This window comes from Fusarium sambucinum, chromosome I (genome assembly GCF_050947815.1).
Source record: "Fusarium sambucinum isolate potato_lamoka chromosome I, whole genome shotgun sequence".
Classification (NCBI taxonomy): domain Eukaryota; kingdom Fungi; phylum Ascomycota; class Sordariomycetes; order Hypocreales; family Nectriaceae; genus Fusarium; species Fusarium sambucinum.
This window is the reverse complement of record NC_139294.1, coordinates 5,629,624-5,645,309: the sequence shown is the minus strand read 5'-3', so window position 1 is coordinate 5,645,309 and position 15,686 is coordinate 5,629,624. Positions and strand designations below refer to the sequence as shown.

General features: G+C 49.8%; 2 protein-coding genes across 2 annotated transcripts; one reads left to right on the top strand and one right to left on the bottom strand.

The window, feature by feature from the left end:
* Positions 1-8,581: 8,581 nt before the first annotated feature.
* Positions 8,582-13,081, top strand: FSST1_004511 (serine/threonine-protein kinase; the record flags this gene model as incomplete). Its single annotated transcript, XM_083230694.1, has 3 exons — positions 8,582-8,637; positions 8,919-9,491; positions 9,643-13,081. 3 exons carry the CDS (start codon positions 8,582-8,584, stop codon positions 13,079-13,081), a joined length of 4,068 nt encoding a protein of 1,355 aa, XP_083087941.1.
* An 845-nt stretch (positions 13,082-13,926) lies between these two features.
* FSST1_004510 (GDP-Man:Man(1)GlcNAc(2)-PP-dolichol alpha-1,3-mannosyltransferase) lies at positions 13,927-15,462 on the bottom strand (the record flags this gene model as incomplete). Its single annotated transcript, XM_083230691.1, has 3 exons — positions 13,927-14,561; positions 14,613-15,221; positions 15,285-15,462. The coding sequence occupies 3 exons, from the start codon at positions 15,460-15,462 to the stop codon at positions 13,927-13,929; spliced, it is 1,422 nt and encodes a 473-aa protein (XP_083087940.1).
* Positions 15,463-15,686: the final 224 nt, after the last annotated feature.

The window sequence follows — 15,686 nt, the reverse complement described above, 5'->3', positions numbered from 1 at the left end:
CGGCAAAAGACGCGTTGCCATTCATCATCACTTCGCAATAGGCCAGACCTCGAACTATGAAGTGCTAGAGTCGAGGATTAGATCTCTGTGGCCAACGGGTGGGAAGCTTGGTTGAAGCTAAGCGCATCACATGGCTTGTCAGCCGACCTAGAATCTATCACACATCCAGACTCCCAACATTGCCCAGCCTTTCGACAGTGTAGTCTGTGCTCAGCACCACCCTTCTTCAGCCTCCCGTTGTATGATAGGCGACCGTCTTGATCCTGTCTTGCTTCCATATCCGGCGCACTGTCCAGATCGTGCAACATGACTGGCTGCATCGCTTCAACAAAAGCTCCATGTGTGGCTGCTAAGCAGACAGCTGCTCATACGGGGAAGATAGTGAGACATTTTGGCGGAGATTTTGGAATCAGATCACAGCCTACCGCCTACTGGAACAAAGGGGGCAAGACCCTGAGCGCTCATGAGGTTACAACCTCTACCTGAGCTTGTTCAATATCCTGTTTTTTGAAACAAATAAAGATACCCATGTGGTCCGGCAGACAAAAAGAGATGTTGAGATCTCAAGATGGGGGGTCCGGGAATGCAGGCTCCGAGACATGCATTGCTGATCTCGAGCGGCTATCGTAATTTCATGAATTTATAGTAGCGGATTTGAAATCCTGGATCTTGAGAGGCGGTGCAGTGACCAGAGTTGTGATGATTGCCTGATATTGTACGTACATCACCACGGGCGCAGAGCTGTGATGAGAACAAATGGTTTGTGCTTGACTGAAACTCGAGACTCGGAACTTGGACCTGGGCTTAGGGCTGAAGTAAGCTGTGTCAGCCATATATTATTCTGTCGAGCGTTATCATGAGCCAGATTTGGAAATACAAGACTTACTATGTATCTAGGACTCCGCTCACCAAATCATGACATGTATATCATCTTCATCAACACGACTCTCGACTCGAGTGGTAGCCGCATTCGTATCAACACAACCCTCACGAGACAATCCACCATGTCCAAAAATTGACGAGATGATCAATAGTTGACCCAGGGTAGGTAATGGATTATTAACCCACCAACAACTCTTGACCAAGGACGCATCATCTTGACGTTGGACTCAGACATGCCCTCTAAATCTCCACACCACCAATAAACCAACCATGCTAGTCAGTCAGCCAGCCGTGTCCCCATCCTTATCACCCTCTGGGATCCGCAAAAAGCGAACATGTTGTGCATGAGCCTACCCCAGGCCCAACAAATAACCTATCAATGTCATTTCCTTATTTGACGTCCGTACAGTTACACTCCAAAAGTCAAGCTGCACATTCCCGCTGGTGGCGTAAAGGATTACTACATACGTGATATCAAAGCTGCAGGAGTTTGAATGGTATTTGGTGTTTATTGTTGACAGCAGATGCAGAGTTGATCAAGATCAATTACTGTGGTTGGCCAAAGTGCATGACTTGATGTCAGTTAACGTATTGTGATAACAACATTTTACTCTGGACTGTCTCATGTCTGACCATTGAACCTTGCTCCGAATATCGACCAGGGCATTAAGCTAAAACGGAAAGTGTGCTTTGCATACGTATGTATGTCCTGTAGAGAAAATGGTGGTTGCCTTTTGTTCAATCCCTGTTCCTAGTCCAACAATGGCCTCTTACTCGCACTGGCTAGTAAACGAAACCTCGCGTTTGTACCCGTATATGGCCAACACCGAGGCAAATCAAGAACCCGATATCAAACAAAACACACAAGGGCAGCAACCACCAGCTCCGGTCCGAGACTCTTGAGCGCAACTTTGTTACAAATCTTAAAAGGTAGTCTGGCGCTCAGACAATGGAGCAGTGTCTCCGGGAAGCTAGTGCATATCTTGTTTTTTTGGTTGCCGTCTACTGCTGGATCTGAAGATCAATTGCAGCTGCGATCCCCAGCGGAGGGGTACTAAGGTTTGACCATCAAAGCCATGTTCTGTACAAGGCAGGGGTAATGCTGGGTTGTTGATGAATGGTACCTCGTCATCAAGTCCTTCTCACAGTGCACCTCGATGTTTCTTGGGGTCGTCTTGACTACTTCACCACCAGAAGAAATGTCAGCAAAACATCAGTAGCATCCAGTGATGATCTCTTTCACTCATAGTCAGCGGCCTGAGCTTTGCTAGAACATGAAAATATGACGAATCACTTTCCGTGTCATCTGAAAAAAGCGTTTGCGGAACTTGTTGTATCCAATAGCCAAGACATGCAGCTGCAGAGCCTTGCCTGTTTTTTCAGTCATCCACAGGACTACAACCGTTTATCAATTGCCGAGAACGAGCAGCATCATGGCACTGTTTAAACGGTCAACACCTGGTAAAGAAACAAATGTTTTAATTTGCATAACTTCATGCGATGGTGTTGCTGATCCATGGGGATCGACCATATCAAATATGACAAGACCAAAAATCCCAAATTGGAAATGCAGACATCGACTTGTGATCTAAGATGTCGAACAAAGGCGTGTCTAAGCACACCGTGACGACTTTGCCGAACTGTCTTGCTCGAGCGACTCGCTCAATGAATGTGATTCGTCAAGCAGTGGCTGAATATCCCGTCTTTCCCTTTATGGAATATTCTTCTTGGCAATGTAACGCTCTGAACCCTTCTTTTAATCATGACGGAACAAGTACTACGCCAATTGTCAAGGACACCACCCTACCGTACCGTCGCTTACGGCGGGACAGAATTTCCAGGTACGACGTAGAGTAGGTAATACGGTAGATTGGGTTTCCCGATGGCCAACGATGATCGACAGTTTTGTTTTTTTTCGCTCCTAACTAAACGTCTTTGTGAGAGGGTCTATAACTTCGGAGTGATGGAACTCCCTTGACAATTCTTGTGTGACCAGAGGCGTGCTGTGCCATGCCCAGCGACTGTTTATTTTTGTAGTCTTAAAGCCGCTTCATCCTTTGCAATTAAAGTTGCCCTGAGGAACAGAGGAAAAAGACAAAATGCGGTAAACCCAGCCGCAGCACTCTTGTGGTGTGAAGTGCCAATGTAATGCAGTAAGGTTCAGGCCTGACATGACTTGGACCTGAATCATTCGTCTACCGATCTCGCGCGGCTTTTGCGATGGCTAGGTTTAGATCAGTCAACAACCGCCACGTTAGATGCAGGAACTTGAGGCGCACTGCAATGCAGCTGTGGCATTGCACAGCATGGCCTAAGGAGTGTTTTGAATGGGAAATGTCAAAGAACAGCATGTGTTACCACGGAGGGACGAGCCGATTGGTAGTTTGAGTTTCTTAAGGTTGTATTAGAAGAATCAGAGCTGGATTTGCATGGACCTTCTTAGCTCTCTTGTCCCCTCAAAGTACTATAGAATACTGGAGATTGTCAGACGATGCTTTGAATGCAATTGATGCGAACAAGAGCTGGTCCGTGGTCTCGGCTATGATGGGACGGAACGACAAACGCACGGTTGTTCGACAGGGATGATGGGTGCGGGCGGAAAGGACTATACTCTAGGAGGTATCGTCAAAGCGGACGACCCCACTGTTGTCAGTTCATCGCGCACTAATGGCCTGCTGTCCTGAGATTGCAAGGCTCTTGAGATGAAGCATCTCTGATATTAAATGCCACAAGAAGCTCAATAGAAGCGACAACATGAGATGAAGCTGTCAATTTGTGCCTCAACTCAAGAGCGTGCTCGGAGTTTGGCCGTGGTGAGTAACACCGAATTGTGCCAAAAAGAGTGCGATATAACGCCGATTGGCGTTGATGCAATCGTCCAACTTGGAGAGTTGAATATGTAAACAGATCGTGCAGTTGCATTATCGTTGCATCTCTGCACAGTCTTTTCCACGTATCACCCTTGTCCGGCTATGCAGCACAGAGTCCAACGGCATCGAGACCATGGGCGTCTGCAGCGTCATCTCATGGGCCGTGACATACCATAACAACCCGAAGAGTGCTGCAGGTAACGCAACAGTAGTTTGTGATAGTTTAACGGTGTCGGCAGTCAAGCCACTTTAGTGACCTCACGATGGGGACTGACACTTGGTTTAGACCTAACCAATAGGCATGAGAGTGACTCAACGTCACATACGACATTAATCGTCCAGGCCACCATGGGTGCAGGTAAGGCGCTGCTGATATTGTCTTGGTCGTTTTCCATAGCAGCAGGAATATAGAGGCTGAATATGTAATACGTAGCTGCGTCCCCTGCTTCGACCCCTGTCATGCTGGTGACGAACCCTTGATCGAGTTCCATTGCCCAGCTTCTACCCCAAGGGCAGGCCCGCTCGGTGCTCCGCTCATCGTCCGAGCCGGGCCGGTGTTGAAGCCTTTGGTGGTCGTGAGAGTGCTCTAGCGTCGGAGCTATAAGCTCCCTTGACTTGAATGCTCGCCAGCCGCCCCTGTCTCATTCCATGCAACAGTTTGTCTCTTCTTCTCACGGGGGAAATTACCCAATGAACAAAGCTTGACCCAAGACCTTGGATTTGAATGGGTCATCTCTGGTTGCCGCTGAGACTGCAGCTTTGACAACAAGTGGCTCTATACTCTGTATTAGATGGCAGTACTCTGTATAATTGCCGGTCATATTAGATGAGATGCCTGCCCGCACTTCGTGGTTTTCACAGATGGCCTGACTGGAGGTAGGTGTTCCTGATATGTTCATACCCTCAAAAAAGGGTGCTGTGCCGGGCTAGATCTGGGCAAAGGGGTTTGGCAGGAGTGTCCATTGGGGCTGGGAGCGAGCTCCTCGAAAACGTGAAAGAGGCCTAGCTAGCTAGAGAACTCCATGTGAGTAGAGATTTGCCTATTAAGACCCCTGCCTCTGTGATCATGGCGTTGTGAGACATTAGATATGGTGCTTCCTGAAGTGCATCAGTCTGAGCCACTCATAAGCTGGGGTACTAGTATCCCACCGATATGTCGGTTTCTTATCGGTGTCTAGTTGGCTTTGATTATTTTCTTCTTCTTCTTGCTGCAAGTTTTGGCGGTCCAGATTCTTTCGATGTCTTGTATGTTGGCTGCGTGTTGACCGTGGCGGATACTGGTGGTGATTAAATCACTAGCTCAATGTCGCGGTCAAGTGATATTGGGCGTGACTGGCGCTTGGATGTCCCAAAAAGGATCACGGTGTGCATTCTTTTCCATGCTAGCGACGAGTAGGCTATATCCTAGGAATGAGGTTGTGCTAGATTGGGCTTTTGGGCGGTATCGTGATGATGCCTGATGTTCGAGATGTCGAAACTGAGCATGGGGAAAGACCTCAATGAACCCACAGCAGAGTATTAGAAGTGGATGCAGACTTCCGTAGTGTGGCGGGGAAGGTGCAGTGCAGCTGCGGCAGCAGGGCAGGTAGCTCTATAGGTCAGGTACGGTACGCATTCGCAGTCGCAGTCGCGGTTGCAGTTGGAAAAGCAAGCAAGGAAGGAAGGGGCCCTTAACAAATCCTGCGGGAATTAGGGGCCTGTTAGTCGGTAGTATTACTCTGGGGTAATAATAACGACATCATGATGTTTTTACTTGATAATTATACCGGAGTAAAGGCCTCATCTTAGGCCTGTCTATTGATATCTACTTGTTATTACAGGATTGAACCCTGAATGGAACGAAGTCCCCCAAGTACCAATGCAATGGCCATCAAACACGGAGGAACGACGAGCGGGGGCCGAATGCCGGCCTTGTGCATTTACATGCAGATACAGCAAAGTGCAAACAAGACAGAGACGCTAAAAATACTGGCCAGGGTCGATCAAATAAAGTGAGAGAGCATGTCAACATGCCGGTACGGAAGTGAAACCGACGGAGAAACCATCGTGGCGAGTCAGTTACCAATGGATTGATGAACAACAAAGGCCCTGACGAAGTATCGGTTCATTTCGTAGGTACAAACAGAAGACGAGTTCCAATTCCAGTTCCAACAATGCACCCAAAACTCTCTAGGAATGCATGTGATTCAGAGATAGCATGATTCAAACAAGATACGTTTAGCCCGGAAGTTGGAAATAAAAAAGGGGCAGCTAAGAATTGCCGATTCTGATCGACAATGCGATTTTGCTAGTTTGTCGTTGTGTCTACTAGAACGAAGTCTATCTCCGGCCATACTGATCATCTTGGCAACCCCATGTCATTCAACCGCTGCACGACGTAGCACAACTATGCACAATTATCCGAATCTATCTAATCACAACCAGTTCGTCTTCTTCAAGATCAACAACCCTTCAGGGTCTCTACGGTAAAGAGAGTTCAGCGCTTCCGACTGAGACTTCAGTTGGCACGCGAGCATCGCCCGTTTGCGTAGAACCTCAGCTCACCTCGCCACGATGTGCCAGCCAGCCATGTACGAGTGTACGAATATAGATAAAAGCATTTTGTCTTGGGACCGTATCCTTGCAGAACACAGGGAGGAACCTGAATCAGATTGGCTTCCACTTGGTCCTGCAGTTGTGACGCAGAGGGCGTCTAGGGCGGCGGCGTAGGAGGAAGACGCCGGCCGGCTTTTGAGAGGTGATGCGGTACGACATGGACAACTTCCGTTGAATCTCTGAAACGAGGCTTATAGAGTTGCATGTAGACTGCTGGCTATCGAAATTTAATGCAAGACATGGCTAAAACTAGGATGTCCCAAGTTATCCAAGGTATGGAGCAGAAAGAACAAAGAAAAAGCAAGCAGATGAGATAGAAAAAAAGAACCTGCATTCACAGATGCGGATCTTATCGTAGCTGGGACAGGGGGACAACCTGGTGTCCCCAGCAGATGGGTCTAGCCCAGAGACACGACAAGGCCTAGCAAGCCACCGAACCCCAACGCGAGCGAATCTGGTGAGTTGAGGATTCGCAGACACATGGAAAGTTGAATGGTAAACTACCATTGGCTCGTTGTCATGGTTGCTCATCCCTTCATCAATTGGTTGCTGGCTGTTGTTATCTTATCGACCCATTCATCCATTTGCAGTTGGGACTCGAGGTGGACTTGATGAGCTTCAGAATCATGATGATCTGAGCACTTTGTAACGCAAACACAACAGCCGAAGTGATGTGCTCGAGGAATCACCTCGAAATGTCCACAGAATCATGGATTGTTCCAAGGCTTTGACAAGTGATGCATCATGGCCAGGTAAGGCAAGGTACCATAAACTTAACTTCTGTCTCCAGCGAAACGCTGCTCCACCGGCACCTGGTACAAGCATGTACGGTTTGCTTTTAGCGTGCATACGGTACATTCAGACTCCAGTCAGCACATCCTCCGGTCGAGATACGCCTGTAACTCACTGGGAAGCACAACCTTACAGTACGAATCACTGTCCAGCGATACGGACGGCTTGGGTACCTTGAAGAATCCACTTCTTCTACAGCATCACCGCCTCCCGCACTTTTGACCCGCAACAGATTGCAGGCCTGCCTTCGAGTCTCCGGGCTGTCTCCATTGCGTCAGCTATCGACGACGGCGCAGGACCTCGAGCATGGATGACGGATCTATCATTTCTCGATTTGTGTTTTGAGTGTTCAAAGGTGCAAGTTAGTCAAGAGTGAGCATCACCACCACCATCACAATTCAGTTCAACTAGAAGGTATCACCGAGATTATTATCGCACGTTGACATACTGTATATAATACTGTACAATACCCATCGAGTCTCAGTACTCCAGGGATCTGATTGAACGAACTGGGGTTTTTTTACCCAACGTCAATCTCTGTACGGTGTCACTCTATCTCCAGAGCACGCTGCAAATCGTCAAGCCCGAAGCTCTTCTACTCTCACGGCAAGCCCAAGCGTTGCCAAGACCTTTCGGAGCAGGCCAGGAGATGCTCAATGCTGTGTTCGCTTGGCCGATTCCTTGCCGGTTGAGCCTGCCCAGAGGTTCGCTTCTGACTAGTGGTGGTTCGACCACAAGAGATTACGTCGCATGACAAGCCCAGTTGAGATGAGTTTCAAGATAACCTCATCTATGCTTTTTGGCGAACGAGGTTAACACGCCAGCCGTAGCAGCGACGATCAAATACATGTAACGAAACGACGTGAGTGAGGAACGGATCGGGTGGTCGAACGAGCAGGGGCCGGATCCTTGAAGGCGGCCGGTCCACTCCGCAGCCCAGCAGAAGCAACATCAGCGTCACAGAAAGAGTGAGAATGGCGGTCCGAGGAGTGTCGTTAGCTTCCTCACACCCTTGCTGTACTTGGACAGACTTGGCCTGTCTGTCGAGCAAAGACGGTGACATGTAGGTGAAGCGATAGATAGATACCTAATGAAAAGACGGTACCGTACATAGTCAAGCGTTAGGCCGCGCATTCAAAGAATCAAGGCCAGCTACGTAGATGCGCGGTTTATCAACTTGTTGTGCTGGCAACAAAATATTATTTTCTGCTGGGGACAACGAAAGCCCGGTGGTTCGGTCGGCTTGAGCGAAAACGGAACGGACACATGTGTGTTGTATTTTGGTGACGCTGAACGGTGGGAGAGATTCTTGAGCGAGGTGGAGAGGAGAGGAGAGGAGAGGAAAGGAAAGGAAAGGAAGAGGGGTGAATCTGCATCATCAAGGGTCGTGAGCGTAACAGATAACAGGCCAGGGTTGATGAGAGAAAGGGAAGCATGGCGCCATGGGTCTAAGCACAGACCTCTATCTGTCCAGCCCAGAGCCTCCAGTTCTCACACGGTAGAGACTTACCTGATTGGTACCGCTATCAATTCCAACTTGGTGGTTGTAGCCACTAAATGGTCGCCACTACGAACCACACTAGATGCGAAGAAAATGACACGGACACTGTGCATTTCCCACTTGCAATTCCATACCTTGCCCACCTCCATCACCAACTGGATCCAACACCAAACTAAGAAAAATCCACCCCCCCAAAAACATAAGACCTGTTCTCTCTTATTGCACCGCTCCACTTGCTTTACTGTTTTGTCCATCCATCCTATTTCAATATTAACTAGTCTAGTCTCCATCTCAACTTCCCTCACTCAAATCTCTCCCACCTCACCTCTTACTTGTTCTGTTCTGTTCACTTCGCTCGACCCCGATTCCAAGGACTCGATCTTCGCTGCCTTGTATATACGCGACAATGGTACTATAGATCCATCTACTTTCACGTCCGTCGTGACTCCAACCACCCAAGGCCCGCCGTTGCGAGTCTGCGATCCCCTCCAGCATGTCGAGGCGACTACGGCCGCTACAACAATCTCTCCCATCATGGATTCCTCGCAATACTACCACAACAACAACCACCACAACTCACACCGCCATCACCACAAATCACTATCGCAGCAACAGTCGTCCGCCTCCCTCTCGTCGACGAACCGGGGAACCCCGCCGCTGCATACATATCTCCCCTCGTCCTCATCCATGCCTTTGAGGACGGCAAACAGCACACCCATGTCTTCTCCAGGCCTCTTCAGCCCATCGGCCTCTCGACACAACCTCGTCACCTCCGTGTCCGAGAACAATACACTGCCCAATTATGCCCAGAGTCCGCTATTGCATCCTTTGCAGATGCACAAAGTCAGAGAGTAAGCATTATAAATTGTTGCGGGAATATGGTTTCACAGTCCCCTGTGGCTTCACTCGACCCGCTTCCGATGGGCGTTTCTCGCCTATGGTGCGGGATGTGGCCGTGTACCAGTCGTTACACTTCTCAGACACTAACTAACTCCTCAACAGGACACACAAGGCGCTCATTGACTCAGATACCGCCACGGGCCGGAAACTCATCAACCAATATGAAGTGATTGAAGAAATTGGTCGTGGCATGCACGGCAAAGTCAAGCTGGCCCGAAACCTCGAGACGGGCGAAAACGTCGCCATCAAGATTATTCCACGGTTTTCCAAGAAGCGACGTCTCGGAAAGGTTACGGCAAAGTCTCCCCAAGACAAAACCAAAAAGGAGATTGCTATCTTGAAGAAGATCCGCCACCCCAACGTCGTCGCCCTCCTCGAAGTCATCGATGACCCCGAACTCAAGAAGATCTACATGGTCCTCGAGCATGTAGAACTTGGAGAAGTCGTTTGGCGAAAGAAGGGTCTTCCTCACATCTGTCTTTACGAACGACGACGCATAGAACGCGAGATGCGAGGCGAGCTCCCTACTCCCGAAGAGGATCGCTACGAACAGCTGCTTGAGCACCGACAGGCTATCAAGACAATGAAGCGAGCCAAGATGGCCCAAAAGTACCCGGGTCAAATGAACTGGAGTTTCGAGAATGGTGGAGCAGATGAGCCTGGCAGTAGCCTGGGAAGCCAGTCTCGCCTGTCCTCCATGCAAGACTTCTCCATGAGTGCTAGCCCGCCATCCCGACCTGCTTCTCGACAGACACCCCGTGAGGAGTCTAGGAGACATTCCCGATCACGCTCCGTTATCTCGTCCACACGCGCGGTGGAAGACCCTGACGAGTTCGTTGACTGGGAAGAAGACCTGGAAACACCCCTGGGTCTTCGATCGAACCCTACCTCAAGCACCGCTCTGGATGGTACTATGTATGGTCCCTACGTCGACGAAGGCTTCCGCGGTCGCTCCCCCAGTATGGCTGACTCAATCATCTCTCACATGTCATCCCTCGACTTCAATCCTCAACAACTTGACCCTTTTACGGATGACTTTTCTTACGTTCCATGCTTCACTTTCGACCAAGCTCGTTCGACCTTCAGGGATACAGTGCTTGGATTGGAGTACCTGCACTACCAAGGTGTTGTTCACCGGGATATTAAGCCGGCCAACCTTCTGTGGAGTAAGGAACACCGCGTCAAGATCTCTGACTTTGGCGTCTCCTATTTTGGCCGACCTATCCGTGACGGTGAATTTGACGACACTGTGTCAGAGTCCGAGGCCAAGGACTTTGACGATGATCTTGAACTTGCCAAGACAGTTGGAACACCCGCTTTCTTCGCTCCCGAGTTGTGCTACACCGACTTGGATACAGAGCAACCAAGAGTTTCCGAACAAATCGACGTTTGGTCTCTTGGTGTAACTCTTTACTGTCTGATCTACGCCCGGATTCCCTTCCTTGCTGAAGATGAGTTCCAGATGTTCCGAAAGATCGCCACGGAAGAGGTTTACATCCCTAAACGCCGCTTGATGCCCGTTCACCCTTCTACTTCACCCGCTGCTACATCCCTTTACAAGCGACAAAATACACATCCCTACCGTGACGACAATGATCTTGTTTATGAGGAAGTTGACAACCTCCTTGTTGATCTCCTGCGGCAGATGCTTACCAAGAACCCGGAAAAGCGCATCCGACTAAGAGATATTAAGCGACACCCATGGGTCGTTCAGGACATTGCGAATCCCATCGGCTGGCTTGATGACACTGACCCTGCCCGACCTTCATCTGGCCGCAAGATTCAAGTTGACGAAAGGGAGATGTCTTCAGCCGTCGTCCCACTCACCTTTTTGGAGCGTGCTCGTTCAGTGGTTAAGAAAGCTGTGGGCAAGGTAATGCACCCCCTCGTGGAACGAAGTGATAGCAAAACGCGACGTCGAGCCAACAGTAGTGCCGCTAGCTCCGCCGGTGACAGTGTCAGTATGTGCAACAATGGTCCGCCAACTCCCCAGCAGCAATACCGTGACCACCGACGCAAGAGCCTCCGCCCGGATGATTATTTTGCGAATGCGATGCGTGATGCCTCTGCACCAGAACATCCTCTTGCTGTCAGTACGACCGTCAGCCCCCAGCCTGAATCTGTTATCTACGATCCTTTGGCAACCGTCCTCCCCGAGGCTGGTGTTTCTCGTGGCCATGTCCATGCTCATAGTGAGAGTGAGTCTTACCGTGAACCTGAAAAGTCTATATCGGCAGCTTCCTTATGGCCATTTCATCGCCATGCACACAGCCAAGGATATGCCAAGACTACATATCACTTCCTACACTTTGGCCCTACTGTACCCATTTCTCAAACTACACCCACAACCCCGAGCTTCGCCAGTTATGCCGATTCACAAGAAGACTCAGGAGCTGAGACCATTCGTAAGACTCGTGAAATAGACCCTATGGACTCGATGGATGAAAGCTCTCGATCGAAATCTGTCGATCGTGGGCTTTTTTCCAGTTCCGACAAACGGGCCGAGGCTAGAGTGGGTGTGAACACCACAGTCGCTCCTGGCAATGTTCAAATACCCCATCGTCACGGACGACAACCTGTCAAGTCTGTCGATCTGGGCAAGATTTCGCATCAAAGACGGCTTGAGGCATCTCTACTCTCTTCATCACTAGCCGCCGCAACTGCTGGGCATCGCCATAGCCATTCAGATACGACTTATGCTACTGACGCCCATACGGTTACCAAGACAAGACCTCGATCTCTTCAGAGAATGGATAGCGCTCCCATTACCAGAACGTCGCCTTCCCGTCATTCAGAGGATTGCATGCGAAGATGCGACCGACCCCACTCAGAACACATCAGCTTCTCATGCCCACCCTCGCCCATTGAAGAGGAATGGGACCGAGATGAGCCTCTTCCTCGTGCCGAAACTATGCCCGCCACCAAGTCTTCAAGCATCGATTCCATGGAAGCTTTGGCAACCCCTTCAACCAGCCCAAGCGAAGTCACCAGCCCCGTCTCAGCGCTCCCTTCAAACGCCAGCGCGTCGGAGCGAATGCTGGCATTCCAATCCGACCCCTCTTTGCCAGCTCTGCTCAGCGGCGCTAGTTCTGTCTCGGCCGATATGGAAGCAGAACTTCTCTGTAGGCCAGGCATTGTCAGCGCTCATCCCCAATTACTCGAGACTACTGATAGCTTGACACCACCGGCGTTTGACAAGGAGCCCAATGGCTTTCCTATCAATCACATCTATGGTAACCACTCTGCCATGGACAGCGGCTCTCTCGCCGTACATCTCGAGGGCGGTGCTCGAGACTCTATCACAAGCACCCCTGTCGCCCGGCCTGTAGATGATGAGTTCGATGACGATGACGGAAGTGATGATGACGGGATACTTTTGATGGCCTCAAAGAAGAAGCCAGTACAAAGCACATCGCGACCTCCAGCATGCTATCCTCCAAAGAGACGCGATACCAACATTAGCATCGCAAGCACCGAAACTGCCAAGAAGGTGCCGACCTCTGCATATGGTGACGAGGGGACGTCGCCCTATGAACCATGATACCCCTTCCCCGTTTCGTGGCAACATTTATCATGTTCTTTTTATTTCTCTTATCACATACTTTCAGATGCCAAACGTGCATCGAGTCTTTTTTGTCACGGGTTGAGTTGCATTATCAACTGTCTGGAGATATATTTTCAAGCATTAGGTCGCTGTGATATATACGGGGCCTGGGATCACATTTGGTGTTTTTCTTATTGTTAGACCGTTGTTCGTCCCAAAGAGGGATTTCTACTGCATTGCTGCTTATAGCATACCATGGGTGGTACAATTGCTAAACATTTTCCACCGCGTTATTTTTCTTGGGATGGGAGGTTGCTTCTGGGTGGGATGAGTGTTGATGGATGGACGTACGGATGAGGAAATGAGCATAATGATGGGTTATGAGATGGAATGACCGGAGATGATATAAGATGAAGGTATATTTGATCGAGGCAGAGGCCCAGAACGTTTGAGGGTTGCTGGAAGCCAGTCCTGCACACGGACACATTGTTTACATATCGGAGGATGAAGGAGCAGGAGCACAGAGCATTTTCGTTGTGTTTCTCATGCTGAGTTTACACGCCAGCCTGTTGGGGCGAGTCAAATGGCTCTGGTGCATTATATAGATATAAGGGCGAAACATGTTGCTTCTTTTGTTGGACATATTCTATCTATCGAGGATATGTGTCGAGTGTTGAACACAAGACACCGATAATAAACAGCCGCTTGAATCTGCCGAATCTTGATTGTCATAGACGATGATATTGTAGATGGAAAATAGTGATGTATTACAACTAGCAAGTTCAATGGATGTTGGTATTCCAACTTGTAAATCCTGAATCTTATTTGCTCTTTACCCCTAATTAAGCTGCGAATTCTGACGGCACAGCTTGCTTTCCCATACGAGCAACAAGTGCTGAAGTCGCCAAGCCCAAAAGACATATGCCAAAAATCGCTGCAACATTGACAACGGTTCGCACAGAGGATGAAGCCTTCTTAGCAACAATGTCGTCCAAAATTTCGTCGAATCGGCTGGCCATCTGTGATCGTCCAAACATGTCCTTGACTCGTGCTTCGCTCCTATCTCCCATGGACTTGATCTGATCATCACCAAGTTCCAGTGCAAGACGGACAACCTTGGCCCACTCATCCACGTCGTCCGGTGATCGCAACCATCCTGTTTCACCGTCTACAATCGTCTCGACAGGACCGCCCGAGTTAGCGGCAAGAACAGGTGTTCGGGCGAGCATGGCTTCGAGGGGAACGATGCCGAAATGCTCGTTTTTCGGCGTGTAGAGAAGAACACGCGCGGAACGAAGAAGCGTAGCTTTGAGGGAGTTGGGGATCGACAGGAGGAAGAGGACAGGGACGGATGTGGGCGCGGACAAAGCGGTGATGAGAGTCTTTGTGGTGAGGTGCTCAAGGCCGTGGGAAGAGGCGAGGGCCTCCAGCTCGGCGTGATATTGAACGTTTTCGGAAACTCGAGGATCGTATCCGCCTGTTAAATGGTTAGTATCGCGATAGAGGATATTACTTGTGGGTAACATACCTGCTAAGATGAGACGGCAGCCCTTGCGCTCAGCTTCAGGAATGGCAGCGAAAGCCTTGATCGCAAGTCCAATATCTTTCTTCCTTTCGAAACGGTTGATACTCAAGATAATCTTCTCTCCCTTGAACGGAATGTCTCCATCATTGCCAGCATCTTCCTTTTCCTTGACCCCAGTGTCGACGCAAGGATACACCACCTTGGTATCAGTGCGCTTCTTGAGATTCGGCCACGTCTGGTTCACGACACCCTTTGTAAAACCAGAGTTCACTGCCACAGCGCTCGCGAAGCCCATAGTCCATTCTTCAAGCCAATCGAACGGGCGACGATACAGGCGCTTCAGAGCAGACTCGCGACCCTGGGCGAGGAGAAGGTCGGGGAAATGGCAATAGAAAAGGATCGGGCTGTCGGGGGCGATGTAGCGTAGGAGAGGAAGGCCGGCTGAGAGTTGATCGACAATGAAGGCGAGCGGGTTCAAGGCGTGTAGCTCGCCGGTAAGAGCTATGTGGATGAGGAGGTGGACATGACGAAGGATGGCGCAGAGGATTGTAAGGCGGGAGAGGATGGACATGGGAACGAGCCAGTGGCCACGAACACGGACATCGAGAGTTCCTGTCGATAAGTGTTAATTTTCATAATTAACACATACAATGTGAAGAGAATGGGGGTATGCACCATCGCGGCATTCGTCGAAGCAATGCTTAGGATCGCAGTGGTTCGTAAATATCACGACGCGATGACCTCGCTCCTGAAGACCGACAGCAGCATCTACGACAAGACGCTCTGCACCGCCGATACCAAGATCGGGATGAAAGAAGACGATTGAGCCTTTATCTTTGGCGTCTCGAGCCATGATTGCGCTCTTGCTTGAGAAATTAATTCTAGGTGTCTATTAGGGAGGGTTTGTCTTGGTGGGGGGAGTTTTTGGAGTTGAAATGAAAGCTGGAGCTAGCGTGGGGCATGGAAGGAGGAAGGTACGTGGCTGTCATGGGAAGTGGGGCCGATGTATTCTATCATGAGGTACGTACCTTTTTACCCCAGATGGAATCTTTAATTATCAAGTTCACATGTAAGAGA